The sequence below is a fragment of the Diabrotica undecimpunctata genome, chromosome 5, assembly GCF_040954645.1.
Source record: "Diabrotica undecimpunctata isolate CICGRU chromosome 5, icDiaUnde3, whole genome shotgun sequence".
NCBI lineage: Eukaryota > Metazoa > Arthropoda > Insecta > Coleoptera > Chrysomelidae > Diabrotica > Diabrotica undecimpunctata.
Window position 1 is genome coordinate 135081589 of NC_092807.1, and position 22451 is coordinate 135104039.

The following is a 22451-nucleotide window of genomic DNA, read 5'->3' on the forward strand; positions in this document are numbered from 1 at the left end:
GTTAGGAGTACTCCCGCCAAACAATACCATGGTATTAATAAAGTCAAAGTCTGAAGTAACAAATCGTAATTCTTTGTCATCAATAGTTTTTAATTATTAGGCAATATTGTATTAGTATATCGCGATGTAAAATATTTAAAGAAATAAAACAACTACCTACTCAGGATGAGTCATAAATAAATTGTAAAACTAAGTAAGTTAATAATATGGTAGGCATTTTAACATATTTTTCAAGCTATTTGCAAGTTGATAAGAAAAAAAAGATAAAACCGCTACAGCGACCTTACGTATTTGTATATTTTATCAAAGAAAAACAGCTCGACATCATAAATAGAAACGAGCAAAAACAAAATTTAAATTTTGGAAATTATAAACTAAATTAATTATAATTATGCCAAATAAATTATGCCATTAATTTTTAATTATGCCAAAATAAATAGATTTACAATTGTTAATGTTTTGATGTTGTACCGAAAAGTGTCAAAATAAATATATTCTTATTTTTATACTAGTACTATAGTTGTTATAATACAGGGGTGGTCAAATTGTGGCAAGCGAGCCAAATGCAGCTCTTTTTATTTTTGTGTTGTTATATTTTTAAAAATATTATCGTTGTGTGTATATGTGTTTCAAAATGTCTTTTAACCCTTTCACTCCTGTCGGGATATATATATATATATATATATATATATATATATATATATATATATATATATATATATATATATATATATATATATATATATATATATATATATATATATATATATAAATATATATATATATATCCCAACACATTCTGAATGTTACTGGCTTAAAACTGCGTTGGGACGGGATATTTCAGTAGACTATGGCATTTCTTATAACGTGAAATCCAGTATTCACCCTCAGCATCAAATTTTAACCTAAAATTTAGTGTAATATTTTTCCAAAAATTTATTGGATTTTCTTGTCTTCCTGACAGAGGCATTTCCAGATATTTGTTTAATAAAATAGTGGCTGATGAAACAGGAGTAGTTTGACTTTTTCTTTGCATGGCTTTTTGTCAAATTTGATGACTCTGGGTCTTGATTTTGAAAATGATTTTTTAAATTTAAATTACTGGACGCTTCATTTATGATCAATTTTTGAGCGTTATCACCATTTGAACCAAATCCTACCTTCTTAAAACGCGAATCAAGAAAAGTTGACTTGGCACATAAATGATTGGGTTTCCACCATGCTTAGTCTTATGCTTATAACCTCCAATAGACGGTCTTGAAGAGATTGTCCAGAGGGTGTTTTTGGCATTCTTACCTTTAAAGCATGTTGAACTCCACTCACAAGGGGAATAATTCTCGATATTGTAATATATTTTTCTGCTGATAGTTCGGTCGTCATCATTTCTGCAGGCTTTACGACTAGAAGACTAATTATTTCCCACTCTGAAATTGGTAAAAAAGGAGGTGCTTTTGGAAGTGACACAATTATAGCTGACAGTGACTCTTTTATTAGCATCAATCTTTCCCATCATTATTAATGTAGAATTCCATCTGGTGGAAAAATCCTGCTTTACTTTAAGTAGGGGGAAACCCAGTTGTTGCTGCATCGACTTTAGTTTTTCTGAAGCCACTACACTATGCTTAGAATGTGACACTATTGACCGACATTTTGATATTAATTGTTTAATACTCGTAGTTTCGTCCTTGAAATAATAGATTCTTCAACACTTAGATTTATTGTGTGTGCAATACACGCATGATGACGTAGTTTTAAATGATCTGTTATTGCGTTTTTTATGTTAGCACCATTGTCACTAACCACAGCTACAATCTTTTTGTCAATATTCCATTCTTCAAAAATTGACCTTAATAATTTTACTAATAATAATAATTTTGCAATATGATTTTCTGGAAATTCTTTTGTAGATAAAACTGTACTCCATAGTTTATCATTATGTATAAAATGGCAAGTTAATGTGAGGAAGTGCTGTCAGATGTCCAGATATCTGTTGTTACTGATACATGATTCACTTCTTTTAACATATCGCGTAACTGTTGAGCGATGTCATTGTGAGCATCATTTTTGCTGACAATAATTTCCTGTTGGGAGCTGTATATAGTGGTTGCAACTGCTTTGAATAATTTAAGAAGCCAGTATTTTCTACAATACTAATTGGCTGATAATCAAGTGCTATCATCTGTATTAAACTTCTGTCGATCAAGTCACATTGACTTTCTGATAATTTATCTTTTTTATTTTTAATAAATAATTCCATTTGTCGTGGTCTTTTAAGGCGGTTTTCACTTGATGTTAAGAGAGCATTTGTATTTTTCACTACGCAGGCCACACTTCTTCTTTTTAGAGTGCCGTCTTCCTACGGACGTTGGCAATCATAATGGCTTTTTTATTTTTGAACTTGCTGCTCTAAACAAATCAATCGATCTGCATTGATACCAATCACGTAGATTCTCCAACCATGAGTTCTGCCTTCGGCCAACAGATCTTCCTAGAATCTTTCGCTGTATTTTGAGTCTCAAAATTTCATATTTTCATATTTCAGTTTTCTGGTTTGTAAAGTGGTGATTAGTTCTGTTTTTTTTACCAACCCTCTCCAGTACTTCTTTATTTGTAATTCTATCAGTTCCTGATATTTTTAAAACCCTGCGGTATAAAAATAGAGTTCGAAAGCCTCGATTATTTTTAAATTGCATTTTTTTAACGTTCTAGTGTCAGCTCCATATAATAATATTGAAAATATATAACAGCGAATGGTACGTAGTCTGATCTCCAAATTTAGATTTTTGCACGTTAGGAGTGGCTTCATTCGTATAAATGCTGATCTGGCAATCTCTATTCGCCTGTTTATTTCTGTAGTATGATCATTGGTTTCATTGATCAAACACTACCCGTGCTTAATGAAGATGTAGATGGATTGTTATTTAAAAGTGATGTAGAATATGAGGCTATTTCAGTACACTGTTTGGGTTGAGAAACTCCGTCACCCTCAAGTAGTTTTCCTACATGTTTTCTTTTTAGGTGTTCACGTAAATTAGAAGTGTTGCCCGAAAACTTAAATTGTTTTTTACACAACTCACAAAATATATCTTTATCAGACCGCTTTGTGAAAAAATTCCACACTCCCGAATTCAAGACACTTAAAACAGATACCTGTAATACGTGTGATAAGTTGAAGATACAAATTGATAATGAAATAGACGCGGAAAAAAAAAGATCTTCCAAAACAATTATACCAATCACCTGAAAGACGCAGAAAATGCTCAATATTTAAGAAGACATGACAATACGAATGCCTTACATTCGATTTAGAGAAAACATTACCTTTACCAAGAATACCGACAAACATTGTATTTTATAAAAGGCAGCTCTGGGAAAACAACTGTGGTATTCATAACGGAAAGCAAGATCAGAGATTCTGTTACGTTTGGGATGAAGGCGTTGCAGGAAGAGGGGCTCAAGAGGTAGGTTCCTGCCTTGTTAAACATATAAATGCTCACATAGAAAAAGGCGTCCAACATCTCATTCTCTGCAGTGATTCATAGGGCGGTCAAAACCGGAATATTGAGTTAACTCTTATGTTAAAAGCTATCTTACATGAATCATCTACTTTGACTGATATTACTTTAAAATTTTTTGAATTGAAAAAAAAAATCGTCAACAGAAAAACAACTATCGACGGACAAAAAATAAACTGGCTAAAAATAAGATCGATTATGTTAAAAAAAGGTGAATCATTTTCTTGCTGACTATTCAGCACGATTCGTTTGACGCACCTGTACATAATATTGATATTAAAAAGAAGGAAGGAAGGAACAGCAAAGTAAGTAAAATAGAAGACTTTTTATAATGAGTACGCTATGGCCCAATGGTAAGATGATTGCTGCAAAAAAACTTGCCAATCTGAACTAGATGATGCACCTTATCCCATCAGACTGCCAAGATTTCTATAAAAAATACAAGGAGATGACAACATTGAGTAAGATATCGATGGGTATAACATAGCTAGTCTTTATTTTGAACTTTAAGATGTTTAATAGATTTTTTTTCAATAAATGATTTTTCTTTTGTATAGATCTTCCTAATTTTATTTTTTCTCAAGAATACATAATAATGCAGAAAGCAACCAACCCCCAAAAAAATGGCTGTATTTTTCAAAATATTGAAGAAAATACTTTTCTTTTACTTTTACTTTGTTAAAAATGAGATATTTTGCAAGATGGAAATAAAAAATTAATTTTTTTAGTTAAGCTGTAATTATACTATTAATTTACTGTTAAAAAAACGAATACTATCGATTTACTCAAAACTCTACTTTTCAGAGTTGGTAGCTTTCTGCATAACTACGTCCATTTGATACTGCCATTACTCTAAATAGTGTAATTAAAGACACATACACACTAGGGGAATCACAATAACATAATTCGGTTTAGAAAATTAGTAAAATACAGTTCCATGAGGTTTAGTTTAATTGGTTTGACTATAACCAGGAATTATTGTAACAGAACTATAGGAGTTTTTATAAAAAAATATATTAAATCATTTCTCTAATAGAGGGACCCATTAAAGCTTAAAACTAGTAATGAATAAATTTATTCGATGGTAAAAATCATTTAGTAATTATTCGATGGTTTAATTCATTCGATGGTTCTCAACACCCCGAGAATTATTCAGTAAGTTTTAAAGAATTATCAAAAGAAGTAAAATAAATGTGTTTCATTTTTAATATTTAGATGTAATACACGTATATGTACACGTATTTTGGAGTTTTATGTGTATAGTATAACAAGATTTGTTTTGGGAATGTAAATGTAACAATGTAAATTGTTGAATTGTTAAACTGATAAAATTACACTTCAAATATAAAAAATACTGAAAGATTGAATTTCACTTAGGTCAAAAATCAAAACCTTAGCATTTTTAATCATCATAAAATAATAGTGCAGACAAATCAAAATATATTATGTAGTTAATGACTAAGACACAGTATAAATTCTTTTTAAGCAATATATGACTAAGAGATATCGAATTGCATTTATTTATCAGTGAGAAACTCAACCCCAACACCCATTAGTATTTAAAAAAATAAACTAAGGATTGTGGCATTCTCACCATATATTTATACATAAATTAACTATGTACATGGTTTTAGATAAACATTCCCAGATAAACTCATCCATTTACGCCTCTTAAGCCCATAAAATATCAGGCAATTTGAAGTACATAAAATATCAGTTATGTTAACCATAACAACTATGAGTGAAAATCTGTGTTGTTTCCTAAACATGGGAACCAACCTTTTTTGAGAAAAAAAGTAATAAGTTAGCATACCCATTTTTAAAATAATGTTTATCGGCTTATTTTTTATATATTAAATAATTGATTACATATTGTCGTTGATTGAATAACCCAAATTGGGTTATTCAATCAACGATATTGCGCATTTACATAAAGTAATATTATTGCTTTAAACTACAAATAAAAAATGTTAGATTTTAAAGAGCTATCTTGATTATTACATGATTATTAACAAATAAATATATAACAAATTCTGCCCTTTATTTTGACAAACATAAACTTTATTAGTAACTAAAACAAATTTGTTTTGAATGAACGCATATTCTTATAAAAAGGGTAAAAACAATTATTCTAAAAAGTAATATTTGTTAAGAAATTACACTAGATTTATTAGACCAAATTTATTGTTCACAAAAATCCTTGCAAATTTTTTCTGTACATTCCGCACATATTTGCGTATTACAAAATTTGCAAGAGGACACAGTTTTCTTATCTTTGGACCTAGGACACTTTCCATGGCGTTTTTTTTTAAATTGTTTTCATCCTTAGCAATGGGCAACGGAATTTGCAAGATTTTTTCAGTGGAAATTCGGACTTCTCGTGACACCCGTGTGTTCTCAATTCTTCTATGAAGTTGAGGTTTTACGAAAGAAAAAGCTCTTTGATAAACTGATATCTAGATTTGTGTCCACTATTTTTTGTACATATATACAAAACATATGAATTTACGAAAGATAATGTTGAATGTTTGAAGAAAAAGTACCACATTTTTGGTCCAGACTATCGATACCACCTTTAGTGATGTTATTAAAAGGAGATTATTTCTTCTGTTTTAGTATCAGTAGCCTTGTTTCTTGTTTTAGAATACAAAGATTGCAATGGGCCGGACATGTGATACGAATGGGAGAGGATAGGCTACCAAAACGAGCACTGAACGCCAGAATGCAGGGAAAGAGACCAGTTGGAAAGCCAAGAAAGCGCTGGGAAGACACAGTAAGCAGCGACGCACAAGCACTTTTAGGAGTCCGTGTATGGAGAAGAGCAGCCACAGACAGACAAGGGTGGAGGCAAAAAATAAAGGAGGCCAAGGCTCATTTTGGGCTGTAGTGCCGTAGAAGAAGAGAAGAAGAAGCCTTGTTTCTATAAATGGAAATGTTTTGTATGTATATTTTATTATATGTAAATCCATATAAGGATGAGTTTTCAGCTCTATTTTTTGATGGCAGGAATTCGATAGATATCTCCCTTTTATTTTTTTAGCGTTCCAACGTAAGTTAACTTTTTCTCTAATTGCTTTTCATCTGTTGTTAGTGCTTGACCATCACTACTTCTTCCCGAATAAATATACGCGTTGAATAGATACGATGTACGAACGTCACATAAGGCCATCATTTTAATGCCATATTTATTAGGTTTATTTGGCATATATACTTTAAATCTACATCTGCTTTGAAAGCCAACAAGCATTTCATCAATACATGCCAAATCATACAAGCAGTAGTTTTTTCAACAATTTTATTGAAGTAATTACTATTTAAATGGGAATAAGCCACAATTAAAGGTTAAAGTAAGTTTATTGACGTTTCAATTTCCACTTCCGACATCGTTCTCAAAATACAAACATTAGTGATTTTATTGAAAAAACTAATTTTATTGAAAATCCATGATATTGCTGCTGTTCTATCTGTCTTCTCTCTTTCTTTTCGACTATTAGCACAGTCGAATCTCAAACATGCCAACAAAACTTAAACCCTTTTTGGCGCAATTGTACACCGAAAAATGTCCCTCCCAATTCCGTCTGTGGCATAAAGACTATCAAGATCTTCGTGGCTCGATTTAAAAATAGATGAAAAAAAAAAAAAAACAAAATGACAAAGAACGATTTTAGTTCTACCATGTCAACATCAACTAATTCAGTTTTTTTGTCCTTTTTATTATTTCAAAGAGAACATCGTCTGTTAAAATACACTGCCAAAGAGCTAGTGGTGTTGGATTTTCTAAAGTCCTCGCTGGATTGCCTGACTAGATTGACAGAAAGAGTTTTTGTATGAGTTCTCTGAGCAGGTTACTTTGCCGATTTGTATCTGTTTCTCGCTTAAAAGACTCATCTTTCATTAGTTGCTTGTTCGTCTTCACTACTCTCAAAAGAAGACTGTTCCAACACCGTTATATCTTCATCATTGATTCTTTCGCTTTGCTCTGTGTCGCTAAACCACTGCATAATAGTCTCCTGAAAGTTGGGATCATTGTAAGATACTTTTTTGATGATCCACTACATTTTTCTACAAAATGGTGCCTTTACTATTTAATGGTGCCTTTACGTATCCCAGCAAATATTTAGCACGAAATAAAAGTAAAATAATAATTCACATGTAATACGAATAATAAGACATTCTTCTCGAAACTGCTCTTATACAACTACTTGATCGATCGATGCATTCCTAAACGAGTCAGGAGATACATAGCCATTACCTTGAGATATCGACAATATTTGGCAATTGTGGGGTCATATATGACCCCACCTCACCAGTTCGGGGCTAAAATAAACTTATACAATGGAGTGTGCAAAGGAAGGTATAGCAATAACGACAAAAATGAAATTAAAATCAAATATAAAAATGTATGTAGATAATGGCAGAATGAGAAATAACGAAATTGGAGCGGGATATGAGTTATAAAAATGAGGAACAAAATTAAATAAAGTTGAATCAACACAGAAAAAATATCAAATCCGTGATCCATATCTTATTACTTATAGATATCGACAAAAATAGCCAAACATAAAAAAGGGAGGAATAACATCAGCTTTAAGAATAAACAATAACTTAAGCAAATGAACAAGAGCCAAAAATGCACATAAACTGTGGTATATACTAACTTACATGTGGTGACTGCCCAAAAACTTGCATCGGTCAAACTGGTAGAACCTTAACCAAACGTATAACAGAACACAAAATGACTTTCAATCATAGAAAAACAGATTCTATGTACGCACTTCACTTTCTAGATCGTATTCATTCTTTTAATCACCAATTTCAAATTCTCCGTTTCAAAATAAAGGCCTTAAGCTATCTTTAATAGAACCTATGGAAATTAATAAACTATAAATTAAAAAATACAGATATAATTCTGAATGATCAACTTGAGACTATAAAGTGTAGACATACAGCAAAAATACATCCCTTGAGAAAGAAAGGCACTTAACCCTCCAGTGGACGAGGCCCTATTTCGTTCTGAGTTCGTTTTTAAACTATAAGCAATATGCATTTTGACATAAATGTCTTTTTGTTTGAAGTTCAGTGGTGAAATCTCTATAAAATGCGGTAAGCTAAATAATTAATCTTTGTCAATTTATAGTTAGGTAATACTTTCGATGCATTATAGGGTTTCGCAGTATTCGCAGACGACCCTTTTTTTTACTAAATATTTTAAGTTTAATGGAGATTTCTTTTTCTCAATATCGAGGCCAGCCTCTTTTGTCAATATTTTTTCCGAAGAAGGTAAAAACATGCCTTCTCTTTATCGCCTACATCTGGGGAGTTGTTTTCAGGGTTGTAGAAGCCAATGACCGGTTCATTTCTTTGGGTTTAACATTTATGTTCCCTTCAGAGGCCAGTGACTTTGTCATAATGTAAGTGCCATATTCGCAGACGCGTCTATAATAATAGAATAAAATATTCCAAAGACAATAATTATTTGTATGAGGTTAGCCGTAATTTGTGGCATAAATACAAGAAATTAACCTATCCAGAATAATGTGTATGGAAGATGGACATTCTGCAGTAGTAAAAAAACCGAAAAACTCGGTTTCTTTGTAGGCAGTATGACAAATATATATGGGTTTGGAATATTTAACCGGACTATGCATTGTGTGCAGTGTTGTTCGATTCATTACTCTCGCTGAACGTATAGTATGTAGTTGTATCTGAGTACCTTGAAGATCAAGATACTCTATGTCTTCATTATACAATTGCGTTGTTAAACTGAAGTACACAAATTACGCCAAATGTTTTCAGTTTATTGTTGACGAGTATAATTAAAGTGTAAAAAATTTAATAATTAAGTCAAAAGTATATTTAACATTTGAGAAAGTGTAGAAAAATAAAGAAATCATGAAACTATAATAGTGATGAGGGTAATTTAATTTTATAAACAATTTATCGCCTAAAAGCATTAGTCAAACAACAAAAAAGAGTCAGATTGAAACAAATATTATCTTTCCCAAATTGACCTATGATAGTACACATTTATCATTGCCAATAATTAAATAAAATTAATCTATAATCGTGGTGAATGATTCATTGATAGTTAGACATTATTCATGCCACATTTTTAATTTCCTGTTGATAAAAAAATTAAATATAATTTCATATGGTTCAACTCTTAAATTAGCCGTTTGGTGTAATTTAACGCTATCTTTTTGCTAACACAAAATTCTTATTGATATGTAATAAAACATTATCTATCGATTTCTCGTTGCATCATCTATTATACACTGGTTAAATACTTGCATGTTTCCGAGGTGTGACTCTTCCTCTCGTAGGTTCATCGTTGACAATAAATGACCTACTTATTCTTACACTTATCTTGTAAGATCCTTGTAAGAATAATAAGAAAGTATTATTTGGTTTAGGATTAGACAAAAAATGTGAATTAGATTCAGGTTCATAAATATTTTTTTGCAGTCGTCTACTGAAGTAGAATTTCATTATTTAGCTCTACAGTTAAAGTGCCTACTAGTCATAAAAAATTAATATAATAATCTGTACGACTACAAACCGATACGACCAAGCAATGACCACTTGGCAGTGATTGATTATTGTCTCTCTATTAACACCAAATAAGGTTTACCATCTTTTTGATATTTCAACACAACATCAACTATCCTGAAATATATGTTGCAATTACTGTTTTAGGAATATAAATATCATTTTCGTGTTACTTGTAAAATTATATTAGCGCCGAAATATGACAAAATTGGACCTATCTTTTTAGGCATGAATTTGATCAAAAATGGGTGCAAATACATGTTGCGTATTTAATTGTGCTAATAATAGCAAAAATAGTGAGTGTAGTTTTTATAGGTTTCCAAATATTACATATAAATTAGAGAACATTCGTGCTATTAATATGAAAAAGCAACTATCACATAATTTCATTTTTATGCAATTGAAATAGGAAAAATTTAAATAATTTACCTTAAATGATATTTCATAAGGCTTCAAGCTGCAGCCTGTCTGATGACTTTAGCTTTTATATCATAACTTTTACTATTATTGTTTTTAATTACATGCTCTTCCACGTGAAAAACTTGATTTGCCAGTACTAGATTTTCTCCTTTTTTTTTTTCGTTTGGGGTTGAAAAGATAAATAATTATGATTTTAGATAGATTATGAATTTTTAGAAACCCAGTTTTTAATACATTTATTTTGCACATTAACTGAAAAAACATAATTAAAAAAACTAATTATTACTAATTGTCAATTTCGAATGTATTTAACATATGTTTAACCTCAAATTGGGAGGTCCAAAACTCTCAGATGAAGGCGGTAGGTGTCGCGTCAGTCACGCACGGAGCGAATTCATCTGTTTGGAAATCGTATTATTCGGGGAATCACTGAATTCTTTTCATGTGATTCCCCGTCGGAGACTATAGGGGTGGAATTTCACTAACTGCGAATTACGTCGGGGATCCACCTGAGATGAAGTATATATTGGCCTCAGGCGATTTTTGATTTTTAGTTTCCCTTTCTTTAACTGTTCATGTGATTCCCTGTCGGTGACTTGAGCGGTGGTATTTCACGAACGGCGAATTACGACGGGGATCCCCCGGGCTAAAATATCTTAATACTTTGATATTCTTACCTCATAAATTCACGAACAAGTAATAACAATCGCACAGAATGAACGTTCATAACCAAAAGTCCTTATTTATTCTTCAAACAATTAAAAAAACCAATATTTCCAACTTCTTATGTGACAAATACACACAAATTAGAAATGTTTGGAAAGATTTTTAAAACCCCTGCTCATTCTGATTTCAGACTTAGGTAGGTCATTCTAGGATTCTAGCCTAAATATGGTTGTCAAGTTGTTAGGGAAATCTAGGGAAATTTTGACAAAAATTCTAGTGAATTAAAAAAAAATCTGGCAACCCTGTCCGGCAGTACAACTCAGGAACTTTTGTTTTTTGTAAAGTGAATACGTCGGGTTCAGGAGACCCAGCGCTACCAAATCAGTTAGTAATTTTTTGTTGAGTATTTTAACTTTTATTTGTTTATTTACTGTTACAACTTGATTACCAGTATGCTATATAGTTGAATAATTTCTTTACATTGTATTTTATAACTTATGACAATAATTATTTGCAGATAATGGATTTCGAGGCCCAGCAAGCCAACTTCTTCGTCTACTGGAAGAAGTACCATCTGACAGTGAAGTAGAGATTTATTCGGAAGATGGTTGTTTGTAGACCGGCAACTTCAGCCATTGCGAAGTCCAATCTGAGTCATCGAATACCGAACAGGATGCTTCTTTTTGCAATTCTGATGATGAAAGTTGTGAACCGAAAAACACACGAATACCTCATTTGACCGCTAAAGATGGGACAGTGTGGTGGAAACACAGTTTAAAAACCCCTAGGAAGGATATAATTACTTTACCTGGAGTTAAAAGAGTCGCGAAACAGGCAAAAACTCCTGCAGAGTGCTGGAGTTTATTTATATCCAACGATATGCTAGATGCAACAGTTGAATTTATTGAAAATGTTACATACACCCGAGAAAGATCGGCACGACCCACAGATAGAACTGAAATAAAGGCTTTATTGGGCCTTTTATATTTGGCAGGATGTTTAAAAGGTGCTAGACTAAAACTTGAAGAACTGTGAGACAGAAAAGGGTGTGGAGTAGAAATGTTCTGGTTGACAATGTTCCTGGGAAGGTTTCATTTTTTGCTTTGTATGTTACGTTTTGATGATAGGGAAACACGAGGAATACGAAAAGCCCTAGATAAATTTGTACGGATAAGAATTTATTTGATGAATTTGTTATGAATTGCAAAGACCATTATACAGTTGGGAGTTGCGTTACGATTGATGAAAAATTGGAAGCATTTAGGGGATTATGTAGTTTCCACCAATACTTACCAGAAAAGCCTAATAAATACGGCCTTAAGATATTTGCGTAGACTCGAAAATGTGTTACACTAAAAACCTAGAGGTTTACGTCGGTGAGCAACCAAATGAGCCATTTAGAGGGAGCGTCTGAAAACACCAACTTCCGGAATGTCACGAAATATTACTTGTGACAACTGGTTTATAACGTTACCACTTATAAATGATCTTTTGAACATACATGAACTTATGTAGGCACAATCAGGGGAAAATAGACGTGGCATTGAAAAATGTTTTGTTAGTCTCTAGTCTAGATCACAATGACATAATTGATGAAGATTCCGGGAATCAATATAAACCAGAAATTATCACATTTTACAATAAAACAAAAGATGGAGTTGATACACTGGACCAACTTTGTTCATTGTACAATGTGGTACCTAATACGAATAGGTATATTTTATTAAACTATGAACATAGCAGGTATAAATGCACAAGTTGTAGACAATTGTAACAACCCGATACCAGTATGAAACGTCGACACTTTTTAAAAACTATTGCTCTGTCATTATTAGACGAGCACTTAAAAAGAAGATCATCAGATGAAAATGTACCACCGCAACTAAGATATTGTAGACGTCAAGAAGTTGCAAATACAGTAATACCCCGAACTTACACGATAATCGCTTGTCGAATTCGTGAAAATCGGGGTATAATTTCGTATATGTATCTATATAAATTATTTTAATTGGGACCGGAAGATAAGAAAAAATAGAAATTTACACAAACAATTTTTATTAAAATCTTAGGATATACAAATATAAAATTGGTAATTCAATTTATTTTGATGTAGAAGGCTCTTTTCTCCCGCAAAATTTGTTCATAGTAGGCTAATAATTTTTTATCCCTTGTTTAAAAATGCGCTCTTCGTTGTGGTCTATATTTTCTAAAATTTTTAATACCTTTTCATTCAATTAAACTGAGGCGGTCAGTAAAGTTTCCAATCGTCATTTGATCCTCAGATTGAACTGGATCCAAACATTCAAGCTCTTCAATGTCTTGTTCTTCCTCGTGCATTTCTATGAGGTTATCTATTGCCAGTTCCTGATTGTGGGAATTCAACAGTTCTTTTTTGACATAAATTCTATTTCAGTGTCAGTGATGAAAAAAAAAGGACACAGTTTTTTTCCAGACGCCATTCAACGTTTTTTGTGAAACTTCATTCCAAGATTATCCAATGATTGTCACTGCATCTAACACGTTGAATTGTTTCTAAAAGTCTTTAAAAGAGAGCTTGTCGTTTTTTCTTATACTTTATGGAGATGTGCAAATGATCGTCTGGTGTAATAAGCCTTGAATATTTTAATGACTCCATGATCAATCGGCTGAAGTAAACTGGTTGTATTAGGTGCCAAAAATTAAAATTTCACACGTGGGTCAAAACTAGTTAAACTTGCAGGTGGATGACCTGGAGCGTTGTCGATAATTAGCATCACTTTAAATGGAATTTGTTAAGATTGACAATAACGTTCGACTTCAGGTATGAAATGATGATCAAACCAATCCTCAAAAAGGGAAGCTGTCACCCAAGCTTTAGACGTCCAAATTACAGGCAAGCCAGATTTAGATTTATTTTTTAGTGCTCTTGGATTTTCTGAGCGATGAACTAAGAGTGGTTTTAACTCAATCGATCTTTGGCAGCCTTAAAACCTGGAAAGAACTTCTTTGATAGTTCACAGAATTCCATTTTTAATTCAAAATCTGTAATTATGTTAAGTTTACATTCCAAAGATAACGTTTCTCTTCTCTTATTTGCTACAGAAGGATCAGTTTTACTTCGTTTGGACGACATCATTGCTCTTTCAAGTCTTCAGTAGATATATAATAAAAGTCCCACTATAAAAGTAACAAACACCCACTCCATAGACAAAACTGTAGATAAGAAATACCTAATATAAAATAAATGTGCTGATTTCGTGCGAAAAGTCAAAACATCTACTTTGGATGAGCAATAATGTGTGGGCGGTAATACTATCTAATCGCTAAAAGAACGATTGTGTGGCACTTGGCGAAAAGATGACGAATCGACAAGATTTGAAAGTCGTGTTACTCTGGTCTGGATTCGCGTAGTCGTGGTAGCGTAAGTTGAGATATTACTGTATTTTTTTATACTAGAATTCGAGAAAATTTGCCAGATATGCCTACTGGGACAAAGAAAAGATGCGTTAAGTGTAAAAATGACAATAAGTCAAAATACTATTGCCAAAATACTATTGACATGTTTGAGGCATAAAAATAGCTTGCACTAAGTGCCAAGCATTTTTATGCCTCAAACATGTCAATATTTATTGTGATGAATGTTCAAATTAATCGTTTATATTATCACTTTTAGTTTGTTGCATCATTACTTTTTATGTTTCTTTAATTCTTTCTTTACCAGACCTGATCAGCGACGCAGTGCCACCGTTCCCAGAGTTTTCGAAGTGCCAGCAGTAAAAACGACGTATATATACGGTTGCTCATTAAATGCGAAGAAAAACTCAGAAAATGCTCTTTAATGTTCAAAAAAATATAAAACGAAAGTATTTTTGATAACTATAAACTAAATATGAAATGAATACGAAAGTAGGTATTAGAATTGTTCCTGGGTATAGTAAATGCCAAAGCAAGGATGTGCGCAGAGACCCACGTGACATTCCCGACACATGTACCTTGATTCGCGCCTTGTACCTTGATGCTTGAGTCTTTGTTGTTGAGCAAACAGTGCATCTACGAACTTTGTTGTTAGGGACAATATCAGGAAAATGTCTACCTAAAAGACGAAAAACGTTTCGCACAGGAAGTATAGTTGTATGTTTTGGTAAATGATACCTAAAAATAACATCTCATTGTAATAAGATAATTTAAACATCTAGAAATGACGAATAAGATTCAAGTGAAACTGGGCCAATGGTGTTTTCTCTGGGTGTTTTGTAAGGTATATTGCATGTGCATTTAGAATAGAAAGGTCCAATATGTGAAAGAATAGCTTTTTATACCATTTGACGGTTTTCCTGACGCTTTCTGTGGAACTTAGTAACATGTCAGTCTTGTCCACTCTCCCATATTCATATTGTAATCTATTATACAAGCTGGTTTTTTAATGAATTCGTTTGTCTTTCTGTCTTTTTTAGCCAATTCTACCATTTTGTCTTGGTGCATGGTAGTAAGCATAGTGACCTCTCTTCGATCCTTCCATTTTAGTGCCAACATATTACAACTCTACATTGAGGAAGTTGCACCTTTTTGTAGTTTTTCTGTTAAATTAGGCATGTGTTTTCTGTTAACCCTGACTGTTCCACAAGAGTTAGTTATATGGTAAAATAAGTACCTTGACAAACTAGGAGACGTGTGCCAATTATCAGTAAAGAGCGAGTGACCTTTGTCCAAGTAGGGTTTCATAAAAGTGGCAACCACAGATCCTGAGAGGCCGATATCCTCATAATTATTTATTTCGGTGTTTTTACCTACATAAACGATAAAGTCTAACACATAACCCGTTTCACAGTCACACAGAAGAAACAATTTTATTCCAAATCGATGGCGTTTGGTTCTTATAAACTGTTTAAACTGCAGCCGTCATTTGAATAGAACCAAACTTTCATCGATTACCAGATTTTGGAATGGAGTAAAATTATTAGCAAATGAGTTTTTTACCTGCAAAAAAACGTCTCGCACCTTGTAATAAGAATCCGCTTGAGGTTGATCAGCATTTTCAGCGAAGTGTAAGTGGCGACCAAGCAATCTTTTTATTTTTGCAAACTTCCGTTGCAGCAAAATTATTTGTTTCATGTATAATTAAATTAACGGTACCTGGATTTAGAAAGGAAAGAAAACAATCTATTTCCCTGGCAGGATTCTCAATATTGTCTAAATGGGCACCTGAATTTGTGTCATCAAACTTGTACACGACAGGAACAAATTGCTGTTTATCCCACTGTATACTAAAATCATCCGCTAAAGCTCTTTTGCTTTTATTTCTCGATGTATTTGCAACCACAACTTCGGCTTCGTCCTTATCAGCACCTTCATTTTCATAAATAGCTTCATCATTCCCATAAATAATATTAACAATCTCCCCCTCTTCTGAATTATCGCTATCTGGTACATAATCGCTTTCACTTTCTACAAAAGGCTCTTCATCGGAATCCAAGCATGCCAGTATATCATCATATTCTTTTTGCGTTAGTCCACACAAACCAACTGTATCGCATGAGCGCCTTCTTTTTCTCGAATCAGACATTTTCTTGAAATTTCACAATACATTTGGACTGCAATAACAGCAGAATACTGCGTAGTCCGTGCCGTGCTAACGTGATATTTGCGGTAGAAGACGCATGCTAAAAATAGACCAAAAACCCGACCATACCCGGCAGTTACCGAAACGACCTGTATCAGAAGCTGCCGTATCAATACGGCAGTGGGTTCATCACAATGCACGTTCGAACGTACCAATACGGGATTGAAATTGGAAATTTCAAATCCGAAGTGGAAATTGAAACGTCAATAAACGTACTTTAACCTTTAATTGTGGTTTATTCCCATTTAAATAGTAATTACCTTTAAAATGCCACAAGAAAATAGTTTCAGAACAAATACGGGATTGGGGCTGATGGCATTGTAACAATGCCGAATAGATGCGGCAATGGGGCTGGCAGAGGTGCAAAAAAAAATTGATGCCGTATACATGGTATAATGGCATGGTATTAAAAAAACGTTTTCACTCGAGAACGTATATGTACGTCACTGGGAACAGTGACACTTTTCCCCAAACCGTATATATAGGTCGATGGTAAAGAAAGGGTTAAAATAAATATCTCATGTTTTATTAGTGATTAAATAATTTTTTTTTGTATCAAAATGTATGGTTGTAAAGAAATGTCAAAAAATATTAAAATAATATATTATTCAATATCATATTCACATATACGTATTTATAAGAAGGTAGTTAATTAATAAAGGCAAAGAAAATATTTAAAAATCTACAAAAATATATATTTATATTATATTTATACATCGGGTCTGGTGAACCCGGTGCTATCAAATTTGTATTGAAAAGATGCGCTACCACAGCAGTGTTAAGGACTAATTACTGTTTAGTCCCACTGTTTGTCGAGAATGATTATCAACTGGAGTTTTGTTTTTCTTGACAGAAAATTCTTTGTGTCGCAAACTAAAGAAGGAATACTTGAAAAATAAAGTCTTAGAAATTACGAAAATAGAAACACGTATTTTAATTAAAATTCATGTTTACTATCGCAAGTTTTAGTTCATATGCAAATCGTAAAATTCTTCATAAAATTCTTATCAGAGAAAAACATTACAATGACATTACTCACATACATTCAAAGTAAGAATTATTAAATAAGACAGAAATAGGAATATTATACAGTATAAACCAAAATAAACAATATCAAAAGTGAATATTGTATTTATTTTTTAATTTATATAATTTACATGTTCAAAATGTGCACCGATGCAAATAAGGTACATATCGGTTTCACAGATTGTCTAACATATTTATTATAAAGAGTGGTTGCTGCAGTTGTTGAAAACAGATTATCTTTTGTCGTAGTTCTCCAATATAGGCTGGTGGAATTTCTAACTTAAATACTGATTCTTTCAGCATGCTCCAAATGTATGCATCAAGTGTTGTCAGATCAAGAGTGTGAGCGGGTACTCGAAGCCTGTTCCACGAGAAATTATTCTGTTTTTGTGCGTATAGCTTGAAACCAACTCCTGTGCATCTACAACATTTCGTAAATCTATCTATCTATTTATCTAATTACCCTTCTTCGGTCCGTCTTTGGACATAGGCCTCCCCAATCCTTTTCCATTCTTCTCTGTCTGTCGCTACAGTCATCCACCTAGAGCCCACGTGCTTCTTGATATCATCTGCCCATCTCATTTGGGGCCTTCCTCTGCTTCGTTTATATTCCCACGGTCTCCAACTCATAAGAATTTTGTTCCATCGGTCTTCTTTTTGTTTTATACTGTGTCCGGCAAATCTCCATTTAAATTTTGCAACTTCTTGTCTAACATCTCTCACTTTTGTTTTCTCTCTTATCCACTTGTTCTCTCTTAATGTAACGCTCTTAACAATAACTGAATGCTTGGTCTCATCTGTAACAAAATAAGCACACAGCACAGCAAATGGTAACTTGTTCAGGGTGGAGTGGTTTCTCTACAATGACATCTGGGCGTTCAAATCCAAGAAATCGAGTTGTTTGTCTATTGATATAACCGTTAAGGTGAATGTGACTTTCGTCTTCTGAAAACCATACATTTCTCAAGAATTCAAAACCTCTGAACATTAGACTCCACACTCGTCCACAGTAAACTTCTCTTACACGTTTGTTAGCAACGTTTAGTCTTTGTTCAATTTAATTGCGGTAAGGATAACTACTAAGAGATTTGAATAGTCGACGTTTGTATGTTTCAGTGATATTCAGTTTATAGGCAGTACGTGGAAAGCTCGTTTTGAAGACTAAGATCTGATTGACAACGCGTCCTTGATCATTGTTACTAGTAAGAGCTGTTTTAGACGACCGGAAGTGACCTTGAGTTGACACAACACACTATAAGTGTTCAGCGGCCACTATACTACTCGAGAAGTTGATCGAAGTTCAGCGAGTACGAGAGTGGAGACAGGTACTTCATGCGACTTCGCTTCACCTCGTTCTACTTCCGTTCTGTGTCGGTTTTTCGCGTCCGAGTCAAAGAGTCAGTACTTCGAATACGAAGTGTGACACTACATTACTCGACTTCACGAGTATGTAGAGAGTCACCTCGCCTTAATTAACTTCACCTCGACACTTTGTCCGAAGAACTTCGATCGAGAATATACACGGCGTTTTACGAAATTTCTAAACCAATGCTACCATTACAATTTCACTGGGGGCCGCCCAGTTAACCAAGTAACATATTTATAACTTAACTTATTATAACTAAACCTATTTATATGTGATATTTTTCAGACACTTGTTTCCAAACAAAACAACACAGTGAGCAATCTTTTGCCTGTCATTTCCTCTGTGATTCTGACTGAACTAAATATCCTGACGGTCAGTCTGCTTGAGACCGTTCACTCGATGTCAGAGTAGTTGGCAGGTCACAGAAAAGTCCTTTTTTAGTAGTGGTGAGACCAGTTGTCTACTACTTGTGCAAGTCAACTAAAAAGCTCTATTTTCTAGCCTGGCAAATTGGGTCTCACATTAAGACTGTGCTGTCTGAAAAGTACAGGATGCTTCAAGTAACCCTCTTATTGCTGCCTTCATAAAAACACGGCTTGGAAGTTTCATGGTTTGGAAAAATATATAATATTACAAGGACCAAAACTACTGTATAAATTATATTTTAGGAGTAAAATATCAGCTGCATTGATTCCCTAACAACAATCCTTTTAGTTGAAATAAAAGAGAAGTTATATACCTAGAATGTTAAATTAACAGTAATAAACTTTAAAATAACCTTTAATCAGTACATTCTTGTGGTACAGGTACCACCAAAATTTAATTAAGTAAATTATCTTCATTTAGGTTTAGGTAACCTTTATTGTCACATTCCAATCCAATTATCATTAAAATAGTACTTACATGCGAATGGAGTTTCGGATGATTGTAAAACTTCTCCAATGTAGCGTATCCACCGTCGGGCAACTTGAAGTTTTCTGTTTTATTTTCGTACATATCACCATCGTCGTAAGATATAAAAACTGTGGAAGGGGTAAGTGTCGTAAAGCCGGGTATTATAGGAGCAGGATCGCGAGCCAAACAGATGATTACTTTGCTGTTTTCTCCCACCCAATGTACCATCAACTGTTTGTGAGTGTCGTTCAGATAGTTAGCCTAAAAGTTAAAAATATGTGTGAATATATAATATAATATATATAATATATAATAATTATGGTAATTATAATCTTAAGTTTAAATTATTTCGACTGTAGAGGTTGTAATAAAGGACGTGGTTGTTTTTCACGTCGGATAGTGATATATGCTGCTGTAACAAATAGATTCTTCAGAGGTTCTTTTGATTAAAAAATCCATCTTACTGTTGTGAGTCACATACCCCTGATTGTGGCCCTGTGCGATAGATGGTCTTCGAGAACAGCTGTTTTCGAAAACAGTTCGTTCTCATTATATAAGCCAGAAGGGGAGTGATGTAGTATTAGTATTGGCGATGCTACGCATCAGTGCGAATTCTTCTAAGCGAAAATTATTATTAATGTAATTAGTAATTGTAATATTCCTAATTAAGTGAGTTTTTGAGTTAAATAAAGTTGGTTAAACCACATCGTGCTTCACTTAATCTCCGAACCCACAAAACAACGTAACATTATTATATTAGAAACAAATTAGTAACAGAAAATCACATGTACCGTATACGTATGTAAGTACTTTAAGCGAATTAAAGAAATTACAAAATACGTTATAAACATCTACATTTATACATACAAGTAGGAATAACTAACAAAAATATTATTGCAGATACAAAAAAATGTAGTTATATACACATACACATAGTACACAAATAAAAACTCAGCAAAAAATATTAAATAGATAAAAATGCCATGCAACATAATTAATATTTTTATGAAAAAATATATATGTACGATACCTTTACTACTTGGTGACGCTATCATAACTAATTAGTATGCTTTAAAAATAGTTGTACTAACACGATTTAATATATCAAATAAGATAGTAAATATATTCTATTCCGAAAAAAACATGGTTTTAAAAAATTTGCCTGTCTAATTTGCTAAACCAAAGAAAAGGAAAAAAAAAAAATTATACAAAAAAACTTCTGAAAAAAAAAACGAGACGCTGGAGATCTAAAGACTAGTGGAACAATGCTGTCGCTGCTCGGAGGGAAGAATGCGTCAAGGTGAGGCGAAATATGTTGCCTGCGAATGGGAGAGGTGACGTGCGAAGACTTTAGGAATCTAAAAGAGAGGTAATATATAGAAATATATTGTGCAATGCACCCGAGGTGCCTGGAATACTGCAAGTATTTTGCCAAATATCAAAACTTTAATAACTCTTAACAGAGTAGAAAAATTTGGTAGGTATACAAGGACCAACAAATTAACTGTTAATATAATGAACAAACTGTTAAAACAGATAAATCAAATATACAGTATGGTATAATTATTATGGTTTACAATTGCCCCTATGTCTCACTCCTATTTAGTCTAGATCCTCTCTGACTACATCTTTCCACCTTTTTGTAGGTCGTTTTACACATTTTCTCTCATCTGGTCTTTCTCAAAACACATTGTAAGGCGATTGTCATTACTGCGTATCACATGTCCTGCCCAAGTTACAAAATTTAAAATAATGTCAAAAAAATGTCAGATTTGATTTTTTTGTCACAAAATAAGAAAAGCTAATATTTTTCTAGTTATTTTGTTCAGATGATTTTTTATGTTACAAATGTTACATAGTTTATGTTACATAGTAGTTTCGATGTTTTAAAAAAGAAACGAATATACTGTTCCATTAAGGATTAAGGTGTTTCTCAGAAATTTTCTTTAAGTGAGTACAATGAACAACTTGCCTGGGAAAAATTCTCAAAGCCAAAGCCTTCTTCAGAACAATCTTCCATTCGCCCCTGTTTCTGGTAACTCTTCTCCATACTTGAACTCCAATGGATTTTAGATCATCCTCTATGTTATCTTGATACCTAAGTTTTGGTCTTCCTCTGGCTCGTCTTCCCACTGGTCCTCTTCGGTCGAAAATTTTTCTGATCGTTGCATCTTCATCTAGCATAATTACATGTCTTATCCATCGAAGGCGTGCTAATTTAATACATTTTACAACATCAGGTTCCCCAAAACTTCTATATAACTCAAAGTTGTAGCGCCCACGCCACAAACCCTGTTCTTGGATTCCTCCATATATTTTCCTTAGAATTTTTCTCTCGAAACGTTTAAGCAATTCTTGGTCGTTCTGTGTAAGTGACCACGTTTCAGACCCGTATGTTAACACTGACCTTATTAGT

General features: G+C 33.1%; 1 protein-coding gene across 1 annotated transcript in view; it reads right to left on the reverse strand.

Annotated features, from left to right (window-relative positions):
• The window catches only part of LOC140441825 (sortilin-related receptor-like), a 148299-nt gene that overhangs the window by 105644 nt on the left and 20204 nt on the right, over nt 1-22451 (reverse strand). Inside the window, exon 2 of the mRNA XM_072532762.1 lies at nt 20045-20296. Within this exon, the coding sequence (XP_072388863.1) occupies nt 20045-20296 (252 nt within the window). The remainder of the gene's footprint in view (nt 1-20044; nt 20297-22451) is intronic.